At 40.8% G+C, this 20576-nt stretch overlaps 2 protein-coding genes across 3 annotated transcripts in view; one reads left to right on the top strand and one right to left on the bottom strand.

The window, feature by feature from the left end:
• PGPEP1 (pyroglutamyl-peptidase I) overlaps nucleotides 1-2728 on the bottom strand; it is a 36984-nt gene extending 34256 nt beyond the window's left edge. Inside the window, exon 1 of one of the 2 annotated variants that reach the window (XM_039334687.1) lies at nucleotides 2584-2728. In XM_039334687.1, the coding sequence (XP_039190621.1) occupies nucleotides 2584-2617 (34 nt within the window). In that variant the 5' untranslated portion in view covers nucleotides 2618-2728. The remainder of the gene's footprint in view (nucleotides 1-2583) is intronic. The other variant, XM_039334688.1, reaches the window with a different exon arrangement.
• Nucleotides 2729-6881: 4153 nt separating this feature from the next.
• On the top strand, nucleotides 6882-18877 carry LSM4 (LSM4 homolog, U6 small nuclear RNA and mRNA degradation associated). The gene is made up of 5 exons (XM_039334692.1): nucleotides 6882-6993; nucleotides 9273-9314; nucleotides 12281-12379; nucleotides 14484-14667; nucleotides 17671-18877. The coding sequence occupies exons 1-5, from the start codon at nucleotides 6991-6993 to the stop codon at nucleotides 17760-17762; spliced, it is 420 nt and encodes a 139-aa protein (XP_039190626.1). The 5' UTR covers nucleotides 6882-6990; the 3' UTR covers nucleotides 17763-18877.
• Nucleotides 18878-20576: the final 1699 nt, after the last annotated feature.

Below are 20576 nucleotides of genomic sequence, written 5' to 3'. Positions count from 1 at the left end.
AAAAGGCTTATTTAGAGTAGAAGGGCTGCACATACTATACTGCAATGTGGTTTGAATCATTTTGGCTGTGTTGTGTGAACTCAGCCGCTGTATTTTGTAAAGCACTATTTATGACTCAACATGTGGTGTAAATTAAACCTATTGTGGTTCATTGATTATACCATGGTTAAACTAATTCCATTTAGCGCAACATGTGAACTCAGTCAGACTTATTATTTGACCCAGTCACATCTGTCAACATATGCCAATGCCTCAAAGACATTCTCCAAAAGGCAGTATTTTGCCAGCATGCCCACTATACAGTATATAGTTCTCCATATTCTTTGTTGTCAGGAAGAAAAAAAGGTTTTCACCAAGGTTTCTGTGCCTGATTGTACTCACCAGAGATACTACGTACATCTGTTTAAAACCAAAGTTTTTAATTCTCTAAAAATCTATCCTCTTTTTGAAAATATAGTTGTAAAAGCTAAGTGTAATTCCAGGGACCTGAACATTCTACAGGTGCCGGCTACATAGCCAAGGCACCAAGAAATGAAGAGAAGCCCCCCCCCCTTGCTCCCCCTCACCCCCAGGCAGAAGGCTTCTTTGTGCTCCCTTCTTTCTTGCTTAACCAAGGCTGTTGCTATCAGATAAGAATTCAATAGAGTATTTTGGAATCCCTTTGGGCACCCTCTCACTAGAAGCAGCCAAGGCTAATTAGCAGGAAACCAGCTGCTCCCAGCTGCCAGATTTTTATGGGATTATCTTGATACTGAAAGGAGCTACACGGACACGCACATGTTATTCAGGGCACTTGGCATGAGTTGGTGCATCGGAGCATGCCAATAACATAGGTACCCATTTTAAGATTTTATCCTGACCAGGATCTGAAAAATGGATCTGAAAAAAGCTGCTTTGTATCCTATATTCCACATGTGTGTGGATACTTCACACCACAGAGCATGAACTGCAGCTTGCCAGAAAGCTCCCATTTCAGCCTCTGCAAGGGGACATCATCGCCTGGCACCCTTGCCAAGAGTTCACTGGACTCTTTCAGCTCCAATTAAGGCCGTAACAGTAAATCCCAAGGGCGCCTCCCTACTGCCACAACTCCAGCCACTGATGGGGCAGGGCAGGTGGAGCTGTGTCCGTCAGTCCCCCAGTCAAAAGACTGTTCTCATGCAGCCTCACCACTAACAGCAACCCCCTTTTGTGCCCCGCAAGTCTTTCAGAGATGGGCCTCTCCTTCCCGCAACTTCATGTTGCCCCTCCTCTCCAGCCCAACTTGCTGTTTCAAATAACCACTGCAGGGCTGAGGGAGCTTCAAGCAGTTACTCTTCCTTTGAAAGCATTTTTACTGTTACCAGGGAGTGGTTTGGGGGGCTACACTGATTTAGGAGCTCAGGACCCGGAGGGAATCACACAGGCGGGGGAAATGTGACTTCAAGACCTCTTGAATGACTTCAGATTTACCAGCTGCCATCAGACTGTCTTTTGGAAACAGAAGGAAGGTACCCAACAGCAGGGAGGGGTAGAAGGGGAGAAAAATAGCTCTCACACACAACCTCTATGCAGATCCCACAGACAAATGTCCACACAGAGATGTCCATACTTCAAATGTCCATACATTTCATGGCACTTTTCCCAGGAGGACAATCAGATGTTTTTCCCCCTTAAAATGGGGAAAATGAAAAAAAAAATATCTACCATATTACTAACAAGTAGCACCACCTTGAAATGGTGACAACAACACACTTTCTATATCAGAATAACCCCTAACCTTCTGCTAAACAAGTCACACCCGAGGTTGTGCAGTGAGACTCACTAAAAGATCCTCACACATCTATGTGTATCTTACACAGAGTAGATTCCTTCTACTACTCCTTCTCTCCCTTCACCAACCACTGCTAAGGAGCCTCCTTGCTCATCCACCCCCAAACATTCATTTCTAATAAACTCAAGTTTTTGTAGAAAGATGAAGCATTATGAATAAGTATAAACAAACATGACAAAAAGCTTCTCACTAGTTGGCAATAGCCTATGGGGGCATTATTACAAGAGGCGAGTTAGCAAGGCTAAGGAAAATTAAAAGAGAATAAAAGATTTACGGGAGAGACAAATACTGAGAGGAACACGGGGAGCAAGTCATGGGTTGAGTACATTCACAGATAAATCAAACAGGACCGTTTTTAAAGAGGATTGCATTACTCGATCCAGTTAATCCGGAATATCAATACTCTGGAGAACGCAACATTCAGGAAGGAATGGGAAAAGACATACTTCACGTGGAGTTTTTTAAAAAAAAAACCACAGGACGACCCACTCTGTTATATGCTTAAAAGAGAAAGTTTATTGAAGGAAGAGGAACAAATTACTCCATGGGGCTTATATTACATTATACATCTCCCCTAACCAGCAAAAAGAATGTCAGGCTTTAATGTTTGTGCTGGGACCAAAAGAAAAGAGGAACTATTTTGGGGGGGTTACTTAATGCGGGGGGAAGACGAAGCTCAACCCTCAAACCTTCCTCTTCCCTCCCCCTTTGGAATGGTCCCACTCCTCATAGCCCCCCCCCTTCCTGTTGTCCTCTCCCTCCGCCCTTACCAGTCACCACTACGGGCCGCCGGGTCTTCTCCATGGCTTTGCTTCCCTCGCTCTCTTCTGCCCGACCAACTTGAGGCGACTGACTGGAGGAGTGAGCAGCAATCCCGCCCCACTCAGGGCCTAGACCCCGCCCATTGGAGGAGATCGCGTGACCACACCCAAACCCCACCTACTCGCAGCAGAAAAGGCGGAGGCACGGCGCAGGGAAGAAAAACAATAGAGGAAGAACGCTTGCAAGGCTAGAGCGGCACAGCATATTTATCTTTGCTTTTTAATAGTGCAGTCACAAAGCTTGTTCTTTCCCAATCTCCTTCAGTACAGGACAGCAGAGGTTCTGCTCCATCAGCACATCGTCCATGCTAAACTGCACTGATTAATGGCCATGACTTCCATTCCAAAGTCCCCTGGGAGTTGTAGTTCTTTCCCATTAATCCTATTAACCTTTGGTCTAATACCATTTTTATTTCTATAATGGTATTGTTGCTGTTATCATTATATGCTGCATTTCTTACAAAGATGCTTTGACAAAATAATTATATGGGAATGCCTTATCCAGGATTATCAGATCCTCCCTAAGGCTTTGGATAAATATTTTTCTAAGCCCCACCAGGCTTTATAAAGTAGACCTTTTGCACACAAAGTATATGCTGAATTACTCAGCTAACCTAGGAGAAATCAAAGTTTGTCACAGTTGTCTGTACTTTATCTTAGCTACAGTACTTGAAATAAGCAGCTGAGTCAGCTAAACTATGTAATGAAACCCAGCCAATATCATAGCAAGAACAAAGGTTGCATTCCTGTTACTATTGGTGTATGGTCTGAAAAGGATTTTAAAGCAAACAATTACCAGATACCATTGACTTGCTTGACTATTTTTTCCAGGAAAAAACTGCCGGATGTTTAATCTTTATACAGTATGTAACCTTTACCTCTGGCAAAGATCTTCTCAGGTATTTGTGCTAAGTGTAAAATGTGTTTATTTCCAAACTTTCATTAGGAGCTCAAGACAGTAAGGTATATGTAATAATCCCTCTTATTTTTCTCCAGAACAACAAACCTGCCGAATAGATTATGCTGAGATAAACCAATGGGTCCCTTTCATCCAGAGCAAGTGAAAGTGCACTAGAATCCAGGTCTTCTTACATTGCAACATACAGAATATTTATCATACTGTATTCTTTGTTCTTTTCAAGAAACATTAACTTACTGTAGTAGAGATAATACAACCTTTTGCAAACATCCTCATATGTCTTAAATCAGGTTTGTAAAGATCGGCAATTTCTAAACAGAGCTACAGAACTTGCTTTCTTTATTAAAATAACTTTTTAATGTTTTCACCTACTCATTGTGAAGTAATTTACCACTAGACACTGGGATTCAGATCACACAAAACAGTAAGCCATGTGTATGATTGGCTTTTAGTTTTTTGAAGCTGATTGAGATGGAATATAATTGTACTCTAGTGTTACACAGAAAAAAGTGCTCTTAAATTTACATGAAAGCACCTTTCAATTGAATGGGTTGTGTCTGTGTTTTTGAGTCAGTTTTGACACCTGTTGACTGGACTAGCCTTGGTAACTAGCTTTGGCAATATGTTTGGACTTGGTTTGCTATTGCTTTTTTTTCCTGAGAGTGACTGGCCCCAAATCTACAAATGGCTTTCTGCTTAAAGTGAATCCTGTTGTTGTTAATTGCGAAGTCGTGTCCGACCCATCGTGACCCCATGGACAACATTCCTCCAGGTCTTCCTGTCCTCTACCATCTTCTGGAGTCCATTTAAGTTCACACCTGCTCTTCAGTGACTCATCCAGCCATCTCATTCTCTGTCGTCCCCTTCTTCTATTGCCCTCAATCTTTCCCAGCATTAGGCCCTTCTCCAGTGAGTCCTTCCTTCTCATTAGGTGGCCAAAGTATTTGAGTTTCAACTTCAGGATCTGGCCTTCTAAAGAGCAGTCGGGGTTGATCCCTTCTAGGACTGACCGGTTTGAACGCCTTGCAGTCCAAGGGACTCGCAGGAGTCTTCTCCAGCACCATAGTTCAAAGGCCTCAATTCTTTTGCGCTCAGCCTTTCTTATGGTCCAACTTTCACAGCCATACATTGAAACTGGGAAAACCATGGCCTGGACTATACGTACTTTTGTTGGCAGGGTGATGTCTCTGCTTTTTAGTATGCTGTCTAGATTTGCCATAGCTTTCCTCCCCAGGAGCAAGCGTCTTTTAATTTCTTGGCTGCAGTCCCCATCTGAGGTGATTTTGGAGCCCAGAAAAATAAAATCTGTCACTACTCCATTTCTTCCCCATCTATTTGCCAGGAATTGAGAGGGCCGGATGCCATGATTTTGGTTTTCTTAATGTTGAGTTTCAAGCCAACTTTTGCACTCTCCTTCTTCACCCGCATCAAGAGGCTCTTTAGTTCCTCTTCACTTTCTGCCATTAGAGTGTATCATCTGCATATCTTAGGTTGTTGATATTTCTCCCGGCAATCTTAATTCCAACTTTTGATTCATCTAGCCCTGCCTTTCTCATGATGTGCTCTGCATATAAGTTAAATAGGCAGGGCGACAGTATACAGCCTTGCCGGACTCCTTTTCCAATTTTGAACCAATCAGTGGTTCCGTGTCCAGTTCTCACTGTTGCTTCTTGACCCGCATATAGAAGCAACAATGAGAACTGGACACGGAACCACTGATTGGTTCAAAATTGGAAAAGGAGTCCGGCAAGGCTGTATACTGTCGCCCTGCCTATTTAACTTGCGAGTCCCTTGGACTGCAAGTCGTTCAAACTGACCGGTTTGAACGCCTTGCAGTCCAAGGGACTCGCAGGAGTGTTCTCCAGCACCATAGTTCAAAGGCCTCAATTCTTTGGCACTCAGCTGTAGTGAATCTACAGCAACTTTAAGATGTAGGGACTTCAACTCCCTGAATTCCTCAAATCAGCATGCTGACTGAGAAATTCTGGGAGTTGAAGTCCACACATCTTAAAGTTACCAAGGTTGAAAAAAACATTGTCTAGTGCAGGGGTCTTCAAACTTGGCCCTTTTATGACTTGTGGACTTCAACCCCCCCCCCGAATTCCTCAGCCAGGCACGCTAGCTGAGGAATTCTGGTAGTTGAAGTCCACAAGTCATAAAAGGGCCAAGTTTGAAGACCCCTGGTCTTGTGTGTGCCCTTGTGCTTGTGCTTGAACCATTTTAAACCAAAATGGCTCTTGGTTGAATGTTACTATATAGGGAAAAAATCACCTAATAGAGAATGTAGTTGAGAGGAGAATCAGTTACCAAGACAAAGAGTGTTTCACTGAAGTCTCTTCACTGATTTTGTTTCAAGCAGCAGCTGAACAGCCATCTGTCAAGGATTCTTTCCTTTGGATTCCTGCAATGAACTGAGGGTTAGCTTCAGTGACCCTTTTCATTTCTATGATTCTATGAATAAACTAAAGTTGACTGGCTTTTGCAACTGTCTAAATATATATAAATCTAATATATACTTTTTCATTACATTTTTTGGAGTCTGACATTCTTCTTTTCATGGCATTAGACTGAATAGATAACCCAACAGTCTTTAAACAGGGGATTTGATGCATACATGGAGAATATCATAAAGAGCATTAATGATGAGAATTATATACACATATTAAGAGATAAAGTTCAATTACCAAGGTTATAGTGAAGCGTTAAGACATCAATCAACATAAAATGCTAGATCTCTGATCCAAGGCAGCACAATGCATCGTTGTTGTTATAGCTTCCTTTTGGGATAAATTCAATTTTAGTTTTCAATATTGTATACATCATTTCTGCTAAATTTTATTATGCTAGAGTAGACTATTTATGTTGAATGACATCATAGCAAATCTGTAATTATTTTCCTTTGTCATAGAAATGAGGTTACAAACCTCAGAAGGATTGACCTGTACAATTCTTACAAAATAATGCTATAAATCCTATAATGTATAGAATTACATCAAAATATTTTATATGCACATTATTTATATATTACTACAGAAGCTACAGTTTTATTTAACATTAAATACACTTTCTTTTTTAATACAGGCAAAAGAAAACACAGAAACTCCACAAAAAAAGTTATCTTGCGTATTTAGGATAAGCTCTTGTGCGCAAGCGCATATCATTCCTCGGTCAGAGGGAAACAAGTTCGTAGTTATAGCCTCCGTTGCATTGTGGGTATTATCCTTCTCCCTCCCCCCCGCGAGGCTTACGCTACAGTAGTGATCAAATACTGTACGTCTCCTTTAGGACTGAATTTCAAGAACCTCGACGGAAGCTTCTCATTGGATGTCCGGCACTATATGCTGATTGGCTATAGAGCGAAGCCTTGGCTTAAGGCGGGCGGAAGTCCTGCAGGCGGAAGTGGAAGTTGACGTTACTGTGGCATCGCAGATAGAAGGATGGTGAGACTTGCGAATGGGGAGAGGGAGCTAACGGAGAAAATTTTATTTCTGTTTAAGAATAAGAGTTAAGAATAAGAATTAAACTCATTGTTAGTTAAGGATAATTAGGGCTACTTGTTTCAGCACATTTATTTTAAAATAATTTTGTATTGCCTTTAATGAGGCTTGCTCAGAGGCGTGAATTTAGGATTGTCCCTTTGTGGCTATGCTGTTTCACTCATGAGTAAATCTCAGTAGTAGCATGAGTTATGCAATTTGAGTCTTTTAGGATTTTGGAACTGAAGTGGGGTAAAGTATTAGGGGCTAGCTTGTTTTGTGAGAGAGTAGTTTCTACATAAACCAGGAAAATAAAATGTTATTAAACTATAGATATTTCTCTCCAGTTTAATTTGGTCTATAGCTGTTTGTTTTTATAGTGCTGCTTTTTATTGTTATAAAAACAATTCTCACCGGGAGAATGTATTTAGAGATATGTTTAAACCATCTCAAATAAGTGTTATTCCTTGTTAGGCTTTAGAGAGCCTGCTAACATTACTTTGATTATTTTAGGGTTTACTGTGAAATAATTGAACGATTTTCCTGGAAATATATCCTGCCTTAGCATAAGCAAGAAGATGTTGGTGGTTGTAAAGCTAGTCATCTGTTTATGATGTGGGATTAAATACAATTTTGGTCTGTCCATTGTTCTTAATTTGACTTCTTCCAATTTGGTTTTAGAAATTGAGACTATGTTGCCCTACTTTTCAAAATATAAAAACGATTACTGGATTAATACCATTATGACTAACGGCATTTCACAATGAAAGGCATGATCTGTTGGTTTATGGAAAACTCTTTAGTCTAGCTGCTTAAAGGAAAGTGGTGAAAGAATCTTTTCTTCACAAACGTTAGAGCTGAGGGCTTGGTTGAAACTTATTTCCATCGTAAAATACCTCAATTAAACTCTTGAGAGTTGGAGGAACAAAGAATACCCATAGATTGGTGGCCGTATTTACAAATTCAATCTAGATATAATAGGGATAGGCAAGAACATGGAATTAGTCAGACCCCACACCAACTTGATAAAATTCTAATAAGTAAGGAAGGAAAACTATTATCAAAAATTTATAAATACCTATTAGAGATAGAGTTAAAGGAAGAAATAGTGAAGGGGCCAATGATCGTGTGGGCACAAAATGTGGGGCGAAATATAAATTTAGAGGAATGAGAAAGATTATGGAACATAAATTGCAAATTGACGCTATCAACTGCATACAGAGAGAATCAATATAAAATGATTTACAGATGGCATTTAACACTGTATAAAAATATAGACCCGAAGTGTTGGAAATGTAAAATTAGAGAAGAAACATTTTATCACGTGTGGTGGCTGTGCCCCAAAGCAAAAAATTATTGGGAACGAATAAGAGATTGGATACAGGAGATAACGGAGATACAAATGGATTTTAAACCAGAATTATTTCTTTTGGGCATAATAAATTTAAAGATGGAAAAACAACTCCAACATATCATTATAAACATATTGACTACAGCTCGTATAGCATATGCTCAATGTTGGAAGAGTGAAAATATTCCCACAAATGATATGATTATGTACAAAATCTTGGAATGCGCAGAAATGAATAAACTTACATTAGAATTAAAAGACAAGGAAGCGACAGAATTTTATGAAATTTGGAATAAATGTTATAATTGGGTAGAACAGAGAAAGGAAAAGACATAATTATTGATGTACATAAAATGTAAATAAGATGTAAAGAATGCTTAAAATGTACTGTTCTGTTAAAAGAAAAGATTTATGTTTATGTATTTTAAGTTTGTTTGGGTGTATGGTGAAAAATAATAAAAAAATTTAAAAAAAATAAACTCTTAATTTATTTGTCAGTGGCTGCTGGCCATGAAAACCTTGATCTTCAGATCTAGTCCATTTGAAAACCATGTGCTGCTGATGAACACCACAATAAAACAAGGGAATTATCTTTCAACGGTCTCGGTTGATACTGTTGTTGGAGATGTTTTGGGACCCATAATGGGAATAGTCTACAATAGGAAGATGGTTTTTGATCCAGATGAATTTTTATGTTAGGAGCTTGAAATTGGGAGGGGATGAACCATGCCGGTTCTACTTGTGTTAAGAGCAGGAGGAGTACTTCACAGTGTGAGGCAGTCTCCTGACAAGAGTGACAGCAAATATTGTAAAAAACTACAAGATGAAATTGCTCTGGCAGCTTATTTATACTCTGGGTATGTTTCTCAAGCTGTTGAACTTTCTATTACAGCTTCCACTGTCCTTGCTGAAAACGGCACAGAACCACCCAATGGTAAGTTATTGGACTTGGTTATTAGGATAAAAGTGTAAGTCTTTTATTTGCAAAGAAAGCTTTTTGGAAGTTCCAAAATACAATTAGTCCTTGACTTATGACCACAACTGAGTCCAACATTTCTGTTGCTAAACGAGACATTTAAGTGAGTTTTGCCCCATTTTACAACCTCTCTTGCCACTTGTTAAATGAATCACTGCAGTGGTTAAGTTAGTAACACGGTTGTTAAGTGAACCTGGCTTCCCCATTGACTTTGCTTGTCAGAAGGTCACAAAAGGGGATTACATGACCCCGGGGCACTGTAACCGTCATAAATATGAGTCAGTTGCCAAGCGTCTGAATTTTAATCACATGATCATGGGGATGCTGCAATGGTCATAAGTGTGAAAAACAGTGATAAATCACTTTTTTTCAGTGCCATTGTAACTTTGAACAGTTGCTAAATGAACTTTTGTAAGTCAAAGACTACCTGTATTTGCTTTAATTCTGGATACTTTTTGTGGCTTCCATCTTTTGTATATCTTATCCTAGGATTAGAGACTAACCTGCAAATATTTAATGCTTAGCAAAGCTGTTGTTCCAGTTAGTGTCTAAATGGAAATTTGGTAACAGTGCTTTGATTTTTTTCAAAGGAACAAATTGTATTAATTATTGTACATTACACTTCCATATCTATTGGCCTGTAAAGGTTTTCAATAATATAAATATACAAAGCAATGCATTTATATAAAAATACTTTTTAAATGTAAGTACTCTGCATTGATTTTAAACAATGCTTTATATGTTGTATTACAAAATAATATGCTAGGTAATTTAAAATATAAAGATATGTAACATGTAGAAGATCCAATAATACAACTTTTTTAATCTTTTCAAAGATGAGAGCAAAGCTTCCAAAATGAATAAAAAGAACCAGAGAAGTGATGTGAAAATGTTAAATTGAAAATACCCTTAACGATATAATAAACATTGTAGCTGTTAATTTTCTGAATATCAAACTTGCTCACTTAGTGGCCCATAGGTAGAAAGTTTTCAAATAATAAAAAGTGCTTAATAGTGTGATAGCATGTAGTATGCTAAGTTAAGTGGTGTATATTTATTATAACTGATCGTAATTATAATAAAGTCTGTGATGCACAGATATTCAAGTGGAACATGATCTTACTCATCTAGTGCCTTTTTGAAGAGCCATATGTTTAATGATGTCAGAAAACAGAGTAAAGAGGAGATGGTGTGGATGTTTGGGAATAGTTTTCCCAAAAGAGGAAAGCTGTCACTGAGTAAGCTCAAGCCCAGAGTCCCTCAAGATAGCATTCCTTTACAGTTGAGTCCCCCCCCCCCCCCCCAGCAAGTCTCCTGTCTGATGGCTAAATTCAATTTGGAGGTATGGAAGTCTTTAAAGGTGACACCTAGCGCCTTGAATTGCAACTGAAAGTTATTTTGCAGCCAATACAATTCCTACCAGGCACAGCCAAATAAAACCCCTATATTGGTCCTCACTGCTACTTTTGTTTACAGATAGAGAGTTAAAAAAAAAATACATAATTGCCAATGAGATACAAAAGCATGCACAGAGTACACAAATCAGTGAAAGCATCTCTCAAGTTCATCAAACCCAACCAACCTTATCATAGTTGTTGTGCATTAATCTACTGTGGTGCTTAAAAGTTTGTGAGCCTTTTTGAATTTTCGATATGTAGCTTTGGATTATTTTCCTCAATAAATAAATGGACAGGTGTTGTGTTTTGGACTCATTTGTTTAATTGGGTTCTCCTTAGTTTTAGGAAATATGGAGAACACATTATGTTTTATGCAGAAATGTATGCAGAAATATTGGAAATTCAAAAGAGTTAACAAACTTTTAAATGAGTTAACAAACCACTAAATGAGATGCACAGTTCTATGTATACATGGATATTCACTGGGCTCGATGCTATTTTGTGCCAGCATTCCAAGTTCCAGATGTTCCCATCCACTCTGAAGTAATGACAAGAGCTAGGCTGAAAAATTTACTATTTAAAAATCCAAATGCAGTAGGTGAAACAGTCAAACCACTCAAAGTTACAGTACACATGGCCTATAAATGTTTCCTGAAGAAAGGTTCCCGAAGAAGCTTCTTGGATGAGGAACTGAAGAAGCTTCTTGGATGAGAAGAGAAATGTCTTCAAGGAAAAACAAAATCCAGTTGCCTTTTAAAAAAAAAATACACCCTTGATTCACGTGTCCTATTTTGTTTCAGGACTGGAACATTCAAAAAAAGTTCTGAAGTCACCCCTCTAATTAAATGCTCCTATAAAACTGAATTCACTGGGTGAAAAAAATGCATTTGTCAAGAGAAAAATTAATTAAAATCCTCCCCAAGTGGGTGGGGGTGGCAGACAAATAGAATCTGAAATAGTGTGCAAAAGTTTTTTGATAACAGTATTCTTTTAAACTTAGGAAAGATTTGTACATGTTAAATGATTGTGATGATGGTATTATCCAATCACTCGTGTATGACTCTTGGCGATTCTGTGGGCCAGGTCTCTCCCCATCTTCCAGTCTTGCAATACTTGAGTTTCTCTATGCTCTGGCTGGTGTCAGCTTTGGTAGTGTCCAGCCACCATGTTCTTTGGCACCCTGGTTTCCTTTTACTGCTAACTCTTCCAAGCCTAAATGCTTTCTTCAGTAAATTCCCCTGGATGACATGGCCAAAATAAGTAAGACGCAGTTTTGTGATTTTTGACTTCTAGTGATATGTCTGGTGTTATGTGCTCCAGCACTTACTTGTTAAATATTTCCATCTAATAACTGTGGTACCTAACTTGAAAGGCAATAGCTTATTGGATATGTTATATGTATGTGTGGAGGAAATAGCAATGGGCGAGGAAGAAAACAGGTTTTTGTTTTATGAGAATGAACTACTATTTCTTAACGAAATTGCACTACTATACTCTCTTGTTATATTGCCTGTTTGGTCTTTTCAGCTGGTGGAACTCAAAAATGGTGAAACTTACAATGGCCACTTGGTTAGCTGTGATAACTGGATGAACATCAATCTTCGAGAAGTTATTTGCACATCAAGGGTAAGGACAGCCGCTATGCTTTTCTGCTATGGACGAGGGCTGCCAGTTTTGATAAAGTAGGAGAAGAGTGTCAAACTCATTTTCATTGAGGGCTGCATCAGCATTGCGGTTGCCCTCGGGGGGGGGTGTGGTCAGGGGGGGGTGCAGCCTACTGGGTGGGTGTAGTTTGGGTGTGGCCTATTGGGTGGGCGTGGCCAACTCTACATCATTCGTGTCAAGGGTGCCTGTGGGGGCCTGGGCAGGAGTGGGACAGATCTGAGGGTCTCTGGCAGAAGGGGTGGAACCAGGGCAAGTGCCAAGGCATGGTCCACTGGAGGAGCCTCACTGTTCCTCTCAGGCCATGCGGGGGGAGGAGCTGGATGGTGGTGCAGGCTGCCTGGAGCCCTGGGCAGCAGAGGTTAAATGCCCAGCCTGGCCCTCAAGCACCCACGGCACCAAGCCCAGCCCCACTTCCCCAAGGGGGCGCCCAGCTGCACTTACCTCCTCCTCAAGGCTGCTGCTGCTATGCTTGCTCTCCTTAGCCAGGTTGCTCATGATGGGTACGAGGGCAAAGTCAGAGGGAGGCCCATTCCCTCTCCATGGGAGGAGACCCGGCTTTGTATCCAAAGCTTCCTTAGCAATAGGATGGGAGACCCCCCCAGGATAGGCCAGGAGGAGGGGGCAAGGGGATGGCGAAAGGGCAGCAGGGCAGGACTAAAGCAGGACTTCTCTCAGACCCTCCCTCCCCTTCTTTCTTTCCTTCTTTTTTTTCTTCCTTCCTAAGTACAGAGTGGTGGGGAAATATTTGAGATGAGGGAGGGAGAAAAACAGGCAAGAAACGCAGCCTGGGCCAGGGCCAAGGCAGTGGGGCCATTCCCTCACTATTTCCAGGATGGCTTCGTGGGCCACATGAAACCACTTCGCGGGCCGCATCTGGCCCCCGGGCCTTGTGTTTGACATGTCTAAAGTAGGAGGACAGAAATGAAATCAGAAGAATGATCATGTAGAAAACATTTATATAGGCTTTAGGAATTGCTTGTACTTTGATTGCAAAGTAGTGAAAGTTGTTGTTACAGTTAAGCAAATCACCATGGTCATTAAGTGAATCACATGGCTGTAAGCAAACCTGACTTTCCCCATCAATTTTGCTTGTTAGAAGCTGGCTGAGAAAATCACAAATGCAATCATGTGCCACCAGGACACTGGAAACGTCATAAATGCCAGTTGCCAAGGCCCAAATTTTGATCATGTGACCACAGAGACGGTGTGCAACAGTTGTGTGGCCCAGTTGTACATCAATTTTTTTCAGTGCCATGTTAACTTTGAATGATCATTAAACAAATAAGGCATAAGTTGAGTACTACTTCCTAAACTCAATCTTGGTGATCCCACGTCTGTTTCTAAATATTTTATATTTGTTAGTTGCCCACTAGGTGGTGCTATCAGCCTGACATCTCCCTCCAGATAGCATATTGGTTGGGCCTTGACAGCCTTTTAGGAAATAAAAACATTTTGCTTCTTAACAGAGAGAAATTTGAGAGGGAAAAACAATATTTGGTTCAGGAAGAGAAAACATAGTATTAATGGGTCACAAACAATGGGAAGGCAGTGAGAATTCTCCCTATTAAACTCTTAAAATAACTTTTATAGGTGCTTTAAGCCATTTTTTAATATAATTAAAAAGAACTTTTGACATACGTCTGACATGGTGAATATTATTTTTTGAAGATTTAAAAAATATTTGGTCTCTCTTTCCAAGATACTGATTTTTAATCAGACCGTTGTTTTGTAAAATGATAAGGAATAAATAAATAAATATAAGATAAAATAGATAAGATAAATTAACCTTTATTGTCATTTTTTTTTACTGTGAGCATACTGGCCCACAATAAAAATGAAATTCTGTTGCCTGCTCTCAAAAGAAAGTATATAAAATCATTGTCCATTTTGAATACGTAGCGGAAAGAGGAAGCTAGAGAGTTCACCAGGTTGATGCTATATGGAAACAAACCGATTGAATCTCAATGTCCTGCTTTTAATATAATTGAAAATTCAAAACCCAGGCTACTGAGAGTAACAACAGTCTGAGGCTTCATCCTTCTTCCTTGTGTATTTTCTTGGAAAGGATGGAGACAAATTCTGGAGGATGCCTGAATGTTACATCCGTGGCAGCACCATCAAATACCTGCGCATTCCTGATGAGATCATCGATATGGTGAAAGAAGAAGTGGTCTCCAAAGGCCGTGGCCGTGGTGGGATGCAGCAACAGAAGCAGCAGAAAGGACGTGGCATCGGTGGCACTGGGCGAGGTGAGTAAAATCTTGGGAGGAAGTTGGGAAACTTTTCCACGATCATTAAAATCACAACACTTGGAGCCATGGGGTTGAAAACTTCCTGAACGATCCCATTCAAACTCTGCACTAAGCCAGAATGTGTTGCTTTTAGATAGGATTTTGTTTGAAGCCGTATCATCGTTTATTTAGGAAATCTTGGCTAAATTAACCCTGACTAAGAAAAGGTATGAATCTCACCCATTCATCACTGCTTCATTAGGAGCTGAGCTCTATGGCAGGAATAGTGAAGCGCACTCTGCAGCTATTTGGCTCTGGCCAATGTAAAGATTGGGTTAGTATCCCCTTGCTTCAGTTCTTGTAGCAAAGTGTAGGATACAGCCTTCCAGTAAGCCTTGGTATCCTAGCTGATGTTAACATCTGGAATATACTACATTTCAGCTCTTTAGTACTGGGGCAGTTGTCAGTAGAAGTGGAGTGTTCTGTTAATACTCCTCAGAAGATCTCCATGAATACTAAGGTCATCTAACAGCCTTTGTTACATTGTGCATTCCATAAATGAGATGCTGTGTGAAGTTCCTTTTCATCTGTCCTACTGCCAGCAGTTTATCAAATTATCATAATTTAAAGAAGAGGAAAACCTGTCTATCTACTCCTTCCCCTGAATTATCTGTATCTATCTGTGTCTCAGCTTGGCTCCGTTTCTTCTGAATGAGGAGACTGGGAGGGCAAAACAAATGTTCCTCCAGTTGTTATAACTAGCTTTTTTCCCTCCTATATGCAGCAAGTTTCAAGGCAGAGTACTTTTCTGCCTTTTCGTTAGCTACTTATAATTGGCATAAGAACTGTTTAAAAGATAAATCGTTAGTATCCTTGCAGTTTACCTCAAAAAGTCTTCTCTGGAGGCATTTGGAAGACTACACGTTACTCTCCTGGGACATTAAAAGAACAGTAACTCTCAATGGCCCTGAGAATTTGATTTGATCTCCCAAGGTCTCATCAGTCAGTGGAATAGCTTACCTCCAGAAGTGGTGGGTGCTCCATCACTGGAAGTTTTTTAAGAAGGGACAGAGCAGCCATTTGTCCAGAATGGTATAGGTTGCTTGAGCAGGAAGTTGGACTAGAAGACCTCCAAGGTCCCTTCCAACCTTATTATTCTATGTTCTGCTTTCCAAAGTAGCAACTTTGCTGTGTTGTGCCTACAAAGTGTTATTGTAATTGTGCCTCCAGCTAGTCAATTCCTTCAGACCTAACCAGAGTTCAGAGAGATTCTTCAGTAACCTGGCTTATGGTCTTTTAAACATTCTGGGAATCCCACATTTGCAAGGCGAATAAGGATAGCATCCACAAACTTTTTTGCCTGGCGCTTACTGAAAGGTGAATTTCATCAAGTCTTCTATATCCAGACATCTTAGGGAGAGTTCTTAAGCACCACAAAATATAGGTGGTTTTCTGCTGTTTGCTGTTACCACACTCCCCAGCTTCTAGTCTATGCTGACATACTAACATCGCCTTTTAAAAATTACAGTGCCTACAAATTGTTATTGTTGTCACCCATTCCGGATATAACACAGGAATTTCAATGGCACAGATCTCTCAATTTGTTAAACTGGGTGACAAGACAAACCATTGTATCCATATGTGGCAACATAGGCTTGGATGCAAGGATTACAGAATTCTGCGTGGTGCATTTTGATTGGAGTATATTTTTACTATAACTTAACATTTCAGTTTCAAGGCCATCTGACTCCACAACTACTCTGCAGCTTATGGTGAAGTAGTATGTACAGATTTACCCATGACAGCTGATGGCCAAGGTTTAACTAAGGAGTAAGAAATGAATTTTCCTGGATTCTGGCATCCTGCTTCACATAGCAATCAACCAGATGTTCTCAGGGCAGGAAGGCATATTAACTGCCCTTCAGCAACTATTCAGGGGTAGATTGCCTCTGAACATACCAATTCTCCAGCTGACATTTAATAGCTATTGCTTCAGCTGTCCAATATTCATTTAAAGATTTCTGGGTTTGCCTTCTGCTGAAGATAACCACCTTCTTGTATGTTTGTTTGTCTGCCTCTCTGTCCCAGTTAAGGAAAATTGGGAGTGGGCAAATTTGTTTCCAAGAGGCCTGTATTTATATTTTTGGTTGAGATAGAAGACCATGGTAATTGACTGAAGATTTCAAACTGGACAGAATTCACACATGAAATAGAGTAGCATCTGTTATTGTTTACAGACAAATTAGACCTTTAGGTCTATTGACCCCTATTTTTCCATGACGGTTAAAAACCTGCTAAATGGCATTCTATTCTGAATACCAAAGGTGAGGGCAAGTACAAGGAGGCAATGGTTTATGGGTTTCTTTAGTCTGGATGCATGTTTTTAGCACCTATTGGCAATTAATTGCTGGATTGCTTGGTCCAGCAGGGTTAATCCTACATTGTGTACCGTGCTAAGTGCTGGCCTAGAAACCAGGAGACAGTGAGTTATAGTCCTGCCTTAGGTATCAAAGCAGCTGGGTGACTTTGGGCCAGTCACTCTCTTCCAACCCAATCCACCTTACAGGGTTGTTGTAGGGAAAATAGGAAAAGGAAGGAATATTTATACCTGCTGCCTTGAGTAACTTATAAAGTAATAAAGGCGGGATAAAAATTTAATAAATACAACTTAGGTGGCCTAATCAGCAACCAATTGTTAAACAAAGCACCTGAACATTGACGCAGTGTTGATCAGTACTGGTCATAAAAACCTAGCAGAGATTGCTCATCATGGTGTGTGATGTGGGTGGAATTGTCTCCAAGTCAGAGGTCCCCAGCCTTTTGGGCACCAGGGACTGGTTCCATGGAGAAAGATTTTTCCACGGACCGGAGAGTGCGTGGTTTTGTGTGCTGCCTGCATCCCACAGATGGGGCTTTGTTTGTTTGTGTGGACCGGTTGTGGGCATGCCATGGACTGGGGGTTGGGGACCCCTGCTCCATGTCCCTCCCTCCTGGAGATAATCCTCCCCTTTCTGTTTACAGGAGTATTTGGAGGCCGTGGGCGAGGAGGGGCGCCAGGAAGTGGCCGAGGACAGCAAGAAAAGAAGCCAGGGAGACAAGCAGCGAAGCAGTGAGAAGCTGAACTGTGGCCAGGAAGTGCTCAGCGCCCAAATGCTGCGTCATTGGGACAGATTGGTTTGCTGTCTCCTCTTAACAAAACAAAGTTGTAATTTTTTAAAAAATGTGAATAACTGGGATATTAGACATCTTAGGAGGGTTTACAGGTGTTCTACCGCTCAAGCACGTAGTTCATCTTCTGTTTGAGTGGGCACTGATGGAGAGTGCTCAACGGACTCCCCTCTCCTTGAAATTACTACGGTAAAATGAATAGCTTAGCCAAGTTCACGTTTTTTGAAATTGGAGCAATAATGTGCAGTTTCTGTGTGAGCAGTTTCATTCTAATTCATAAACCATGAAAAGCATTTAAGCAAGCAAAAAAAAAAAAACTTGATTGTGTTGTGCAGAAGATTTGCAATCCTGGGTTCTTGGTAGCCAAAGTTCCCAGAATTTAGCAGCTGGAGAGTGAATGTTGTTTTTTCCTCCTAGCTGAGGAGAAGAATTAAAACAATGAAACAGCTTACCTCGCAATCTTTTTATTGCCTAGCGAGATCATTTTTTTTAAGGATTGGACTACTTTGAAGAGGGAATTAGCTTTAGAACAACTTCACCTTTCAAAAGTTTACTTTTTCAACCAGTTTCAGAAATGATACTTCAGTGACTTACAGAGACTATTTTCAGTGCTGAATTTCTGTTTTAAACAACTGAAATGTGGCCTCCCTTGCCCAGTTGAAGTAGCTTTTCTGTAGCCCAAAATGAGAATGTCCGTAACCCATGGCGAGCCTCAAACTAAGGCAAGATTTAGAAAAAGCTTTACTTCAAATGACTGGGTCCAGAGGCCGGGCTCCATCTGTTCTGACTAACTTTTCTAGTGATCCACACAGGAAGTGAAATTTCACAAGCTCCACACGTACGCTTCAAAGTGTGCTGAATGGAATTAGATGCCTCAGCTATAGAGGGAAAAGACTAGATTTGACACCTGAAAATACCATTTTAAAAGCAGCACTTAACACTGCCCATTAGTCAGTACTGAAGAAGAAAAAAAAGCAGCTGCATTATTTTGGGTAAAAACATTTTTACACATTTTTGGCCTCTGCTGTCTGTTACAGGTGGAATAAAGTTTTATCTGTTAGTGTGTGTGTATGTTTTAGAAAAAGGAGGTGGGTATGTTGATGAGGGGCACTGTAGAACTCTTCTCCAGATATAATAATAATCACACTCAAGAACAGGCAAACTCCCGTTTTCTGGCATGTGTCGGATTTCTTCTCTTGCATGTAGCATCTTTTTTCTCTTGTACAGATCTTGTTTTGCTTTCTACCTTTGAAACTCAAGTGAATGTTGTCTTGTTTTTGAGGCCTTTGTTTTTCTTCATTAGGAAAATGGGACTGTACCTTTTCTTACAGATTGGAAGGGTGAGATTCATGTCATTTGGAAGCCTATTTCCTATGAAAGTTATTACAGGTAGTCCTCAACTTATCACCAATCACTTAGTGATCTTTTGAAGTTACGACACACACATACACACACACACACCTCAATTCCAAAGGTTTTTATGACCCAGATTTGAAGCTCCATGGCTGCTCTCCACCACCACCACATTCACTTGATTGCATTTTGGGCACTTGGGAACTAGCCTGCATTTACATCCGTTTGCAGCATCTTGGCGTTGATATGACCACGATAGGCAACATTTTTTTTTGCCAGAAATCAGCACGTGCCTCTGGTTTCTGGCAAAAAAACACCCATTGAGGACAATGGGTTTGCTTAATGACAAAAATGTTAAACATGGCTTGGTCACATGAGGGTCTTAATGACTGACATGACATGCAATAGCACTTAAGACTTATATACCACTTCAAAGTGCTTTACAGCCCTCTCTATGCGGTTTTACAGAGTCAGCATATTTCTCCCCCCCCCCCCAAACAATCTGGGTCCTCATTTTACCAACCTCGGAAGGATGGAAGGCTGAGTCAACCTTGAGCCGGTTAGGAACAAACTGCTGGCAGTGAGCAGAATTAGCCTGCAGTACTGCATTCTAACCACTGTGGCAGCACAGCTCATAATGAAATTCCATACCACTACAGTTATAAGTTGAGGACCTACCTATATATGATTGGGGGGAGAGGAGGGAAGGGCAAATAGTGATTCCATATGGTCTCTCCTGTAAGCAAACTGCACATGGTATGACCCTCAAGGAAAACCAGCTTCTCTGTTGCTCTTTCCATGACTCTTGTAAACAGACAGTCGGCCTTTGTTTTGGGGGCAGGTGCCCCCCCCCTCCCAAGAGCACTTTCTTCAGACTTGCTTCTGCAGGCCTGCATTGGCTCAACTGTGTGGTGACTCACTCACTCCTCCCCAGGTCTGCGACTAGAATAGCTGCACACGAGGAGGAGCTGTACAAATACTTTGAAGCCTGCGTTAAGCAACTAAAAATAATCATGTCTCAATCCTTCCCTCCCTCTTTTATTTTTATTAATGTTGTTCTTCCTCTCCTGATGCATTGTGGTTAGCCGCCACAGCCTAAAAGCCTTCGGGCTGTGCTCCAAGGAAACTGCAGTTTGCAAATAGATGTAGAAAGCTCACCCTGAATCCTGGAATCCAGCAGAAGGGAGAGTTCTGCCCTTAACTCTTGGCACCTGCTCAGCCCCAACAGCTCTGCCGGCCATGATGAGATGCCCACAAAAGGAGCAAGTGGATGCTGCTGTACACAAGGAGGCCACCCATTTAAATCAAGTGCCAGATGTTGTCCAGGCCATCTACACCTGGGAAGAAGCCTTGCTTGGCCATTTCAAGTATCTTGTTTTTTAATCATTGGTCAGGCCAGATGTATC

The sequence above is a fragment of the Crotalus tigris genome, unplaced genomic scaffold (assembly GCF_016545835.1).
Source record: "Crotalus tigris isolate CLP2741 ecotype Arizona unplaced genomic scaffold, ASM1654583v1 scf7180000017633.3093840, whole genome shotgun sequence".
NCBI classification, from domain to species: domain Eukaryota; kingdom Metazoa; phylum Chordata; class Lepidosauria; order Squamata; family Viperidae; genus Crotalus; species Crotalus tigris.
Note: the sequence above shows the minus strand (reverse complement) of the source record. Positions and strands in the feature narration are given on the sequence as shown.

Coding starts and splice junctions, on each gene's coding strand:
- LSM4 (XM_039334692.1), top strand. Junction 9,315..12,280: donor CGGCACAGAACCACCCAATG/GTAAGTTATTGG, acceptor TGGTCTTTTCAG/CTGGTGGAACTCAAAAATGG. Junction 14,668..17,670: donor CATCGGTGGCACTGGGCGAG/GTGAGTAAAATC, acceptor TTCTGTTTACAG/GAGTATTTGGAGGCCGTGGG.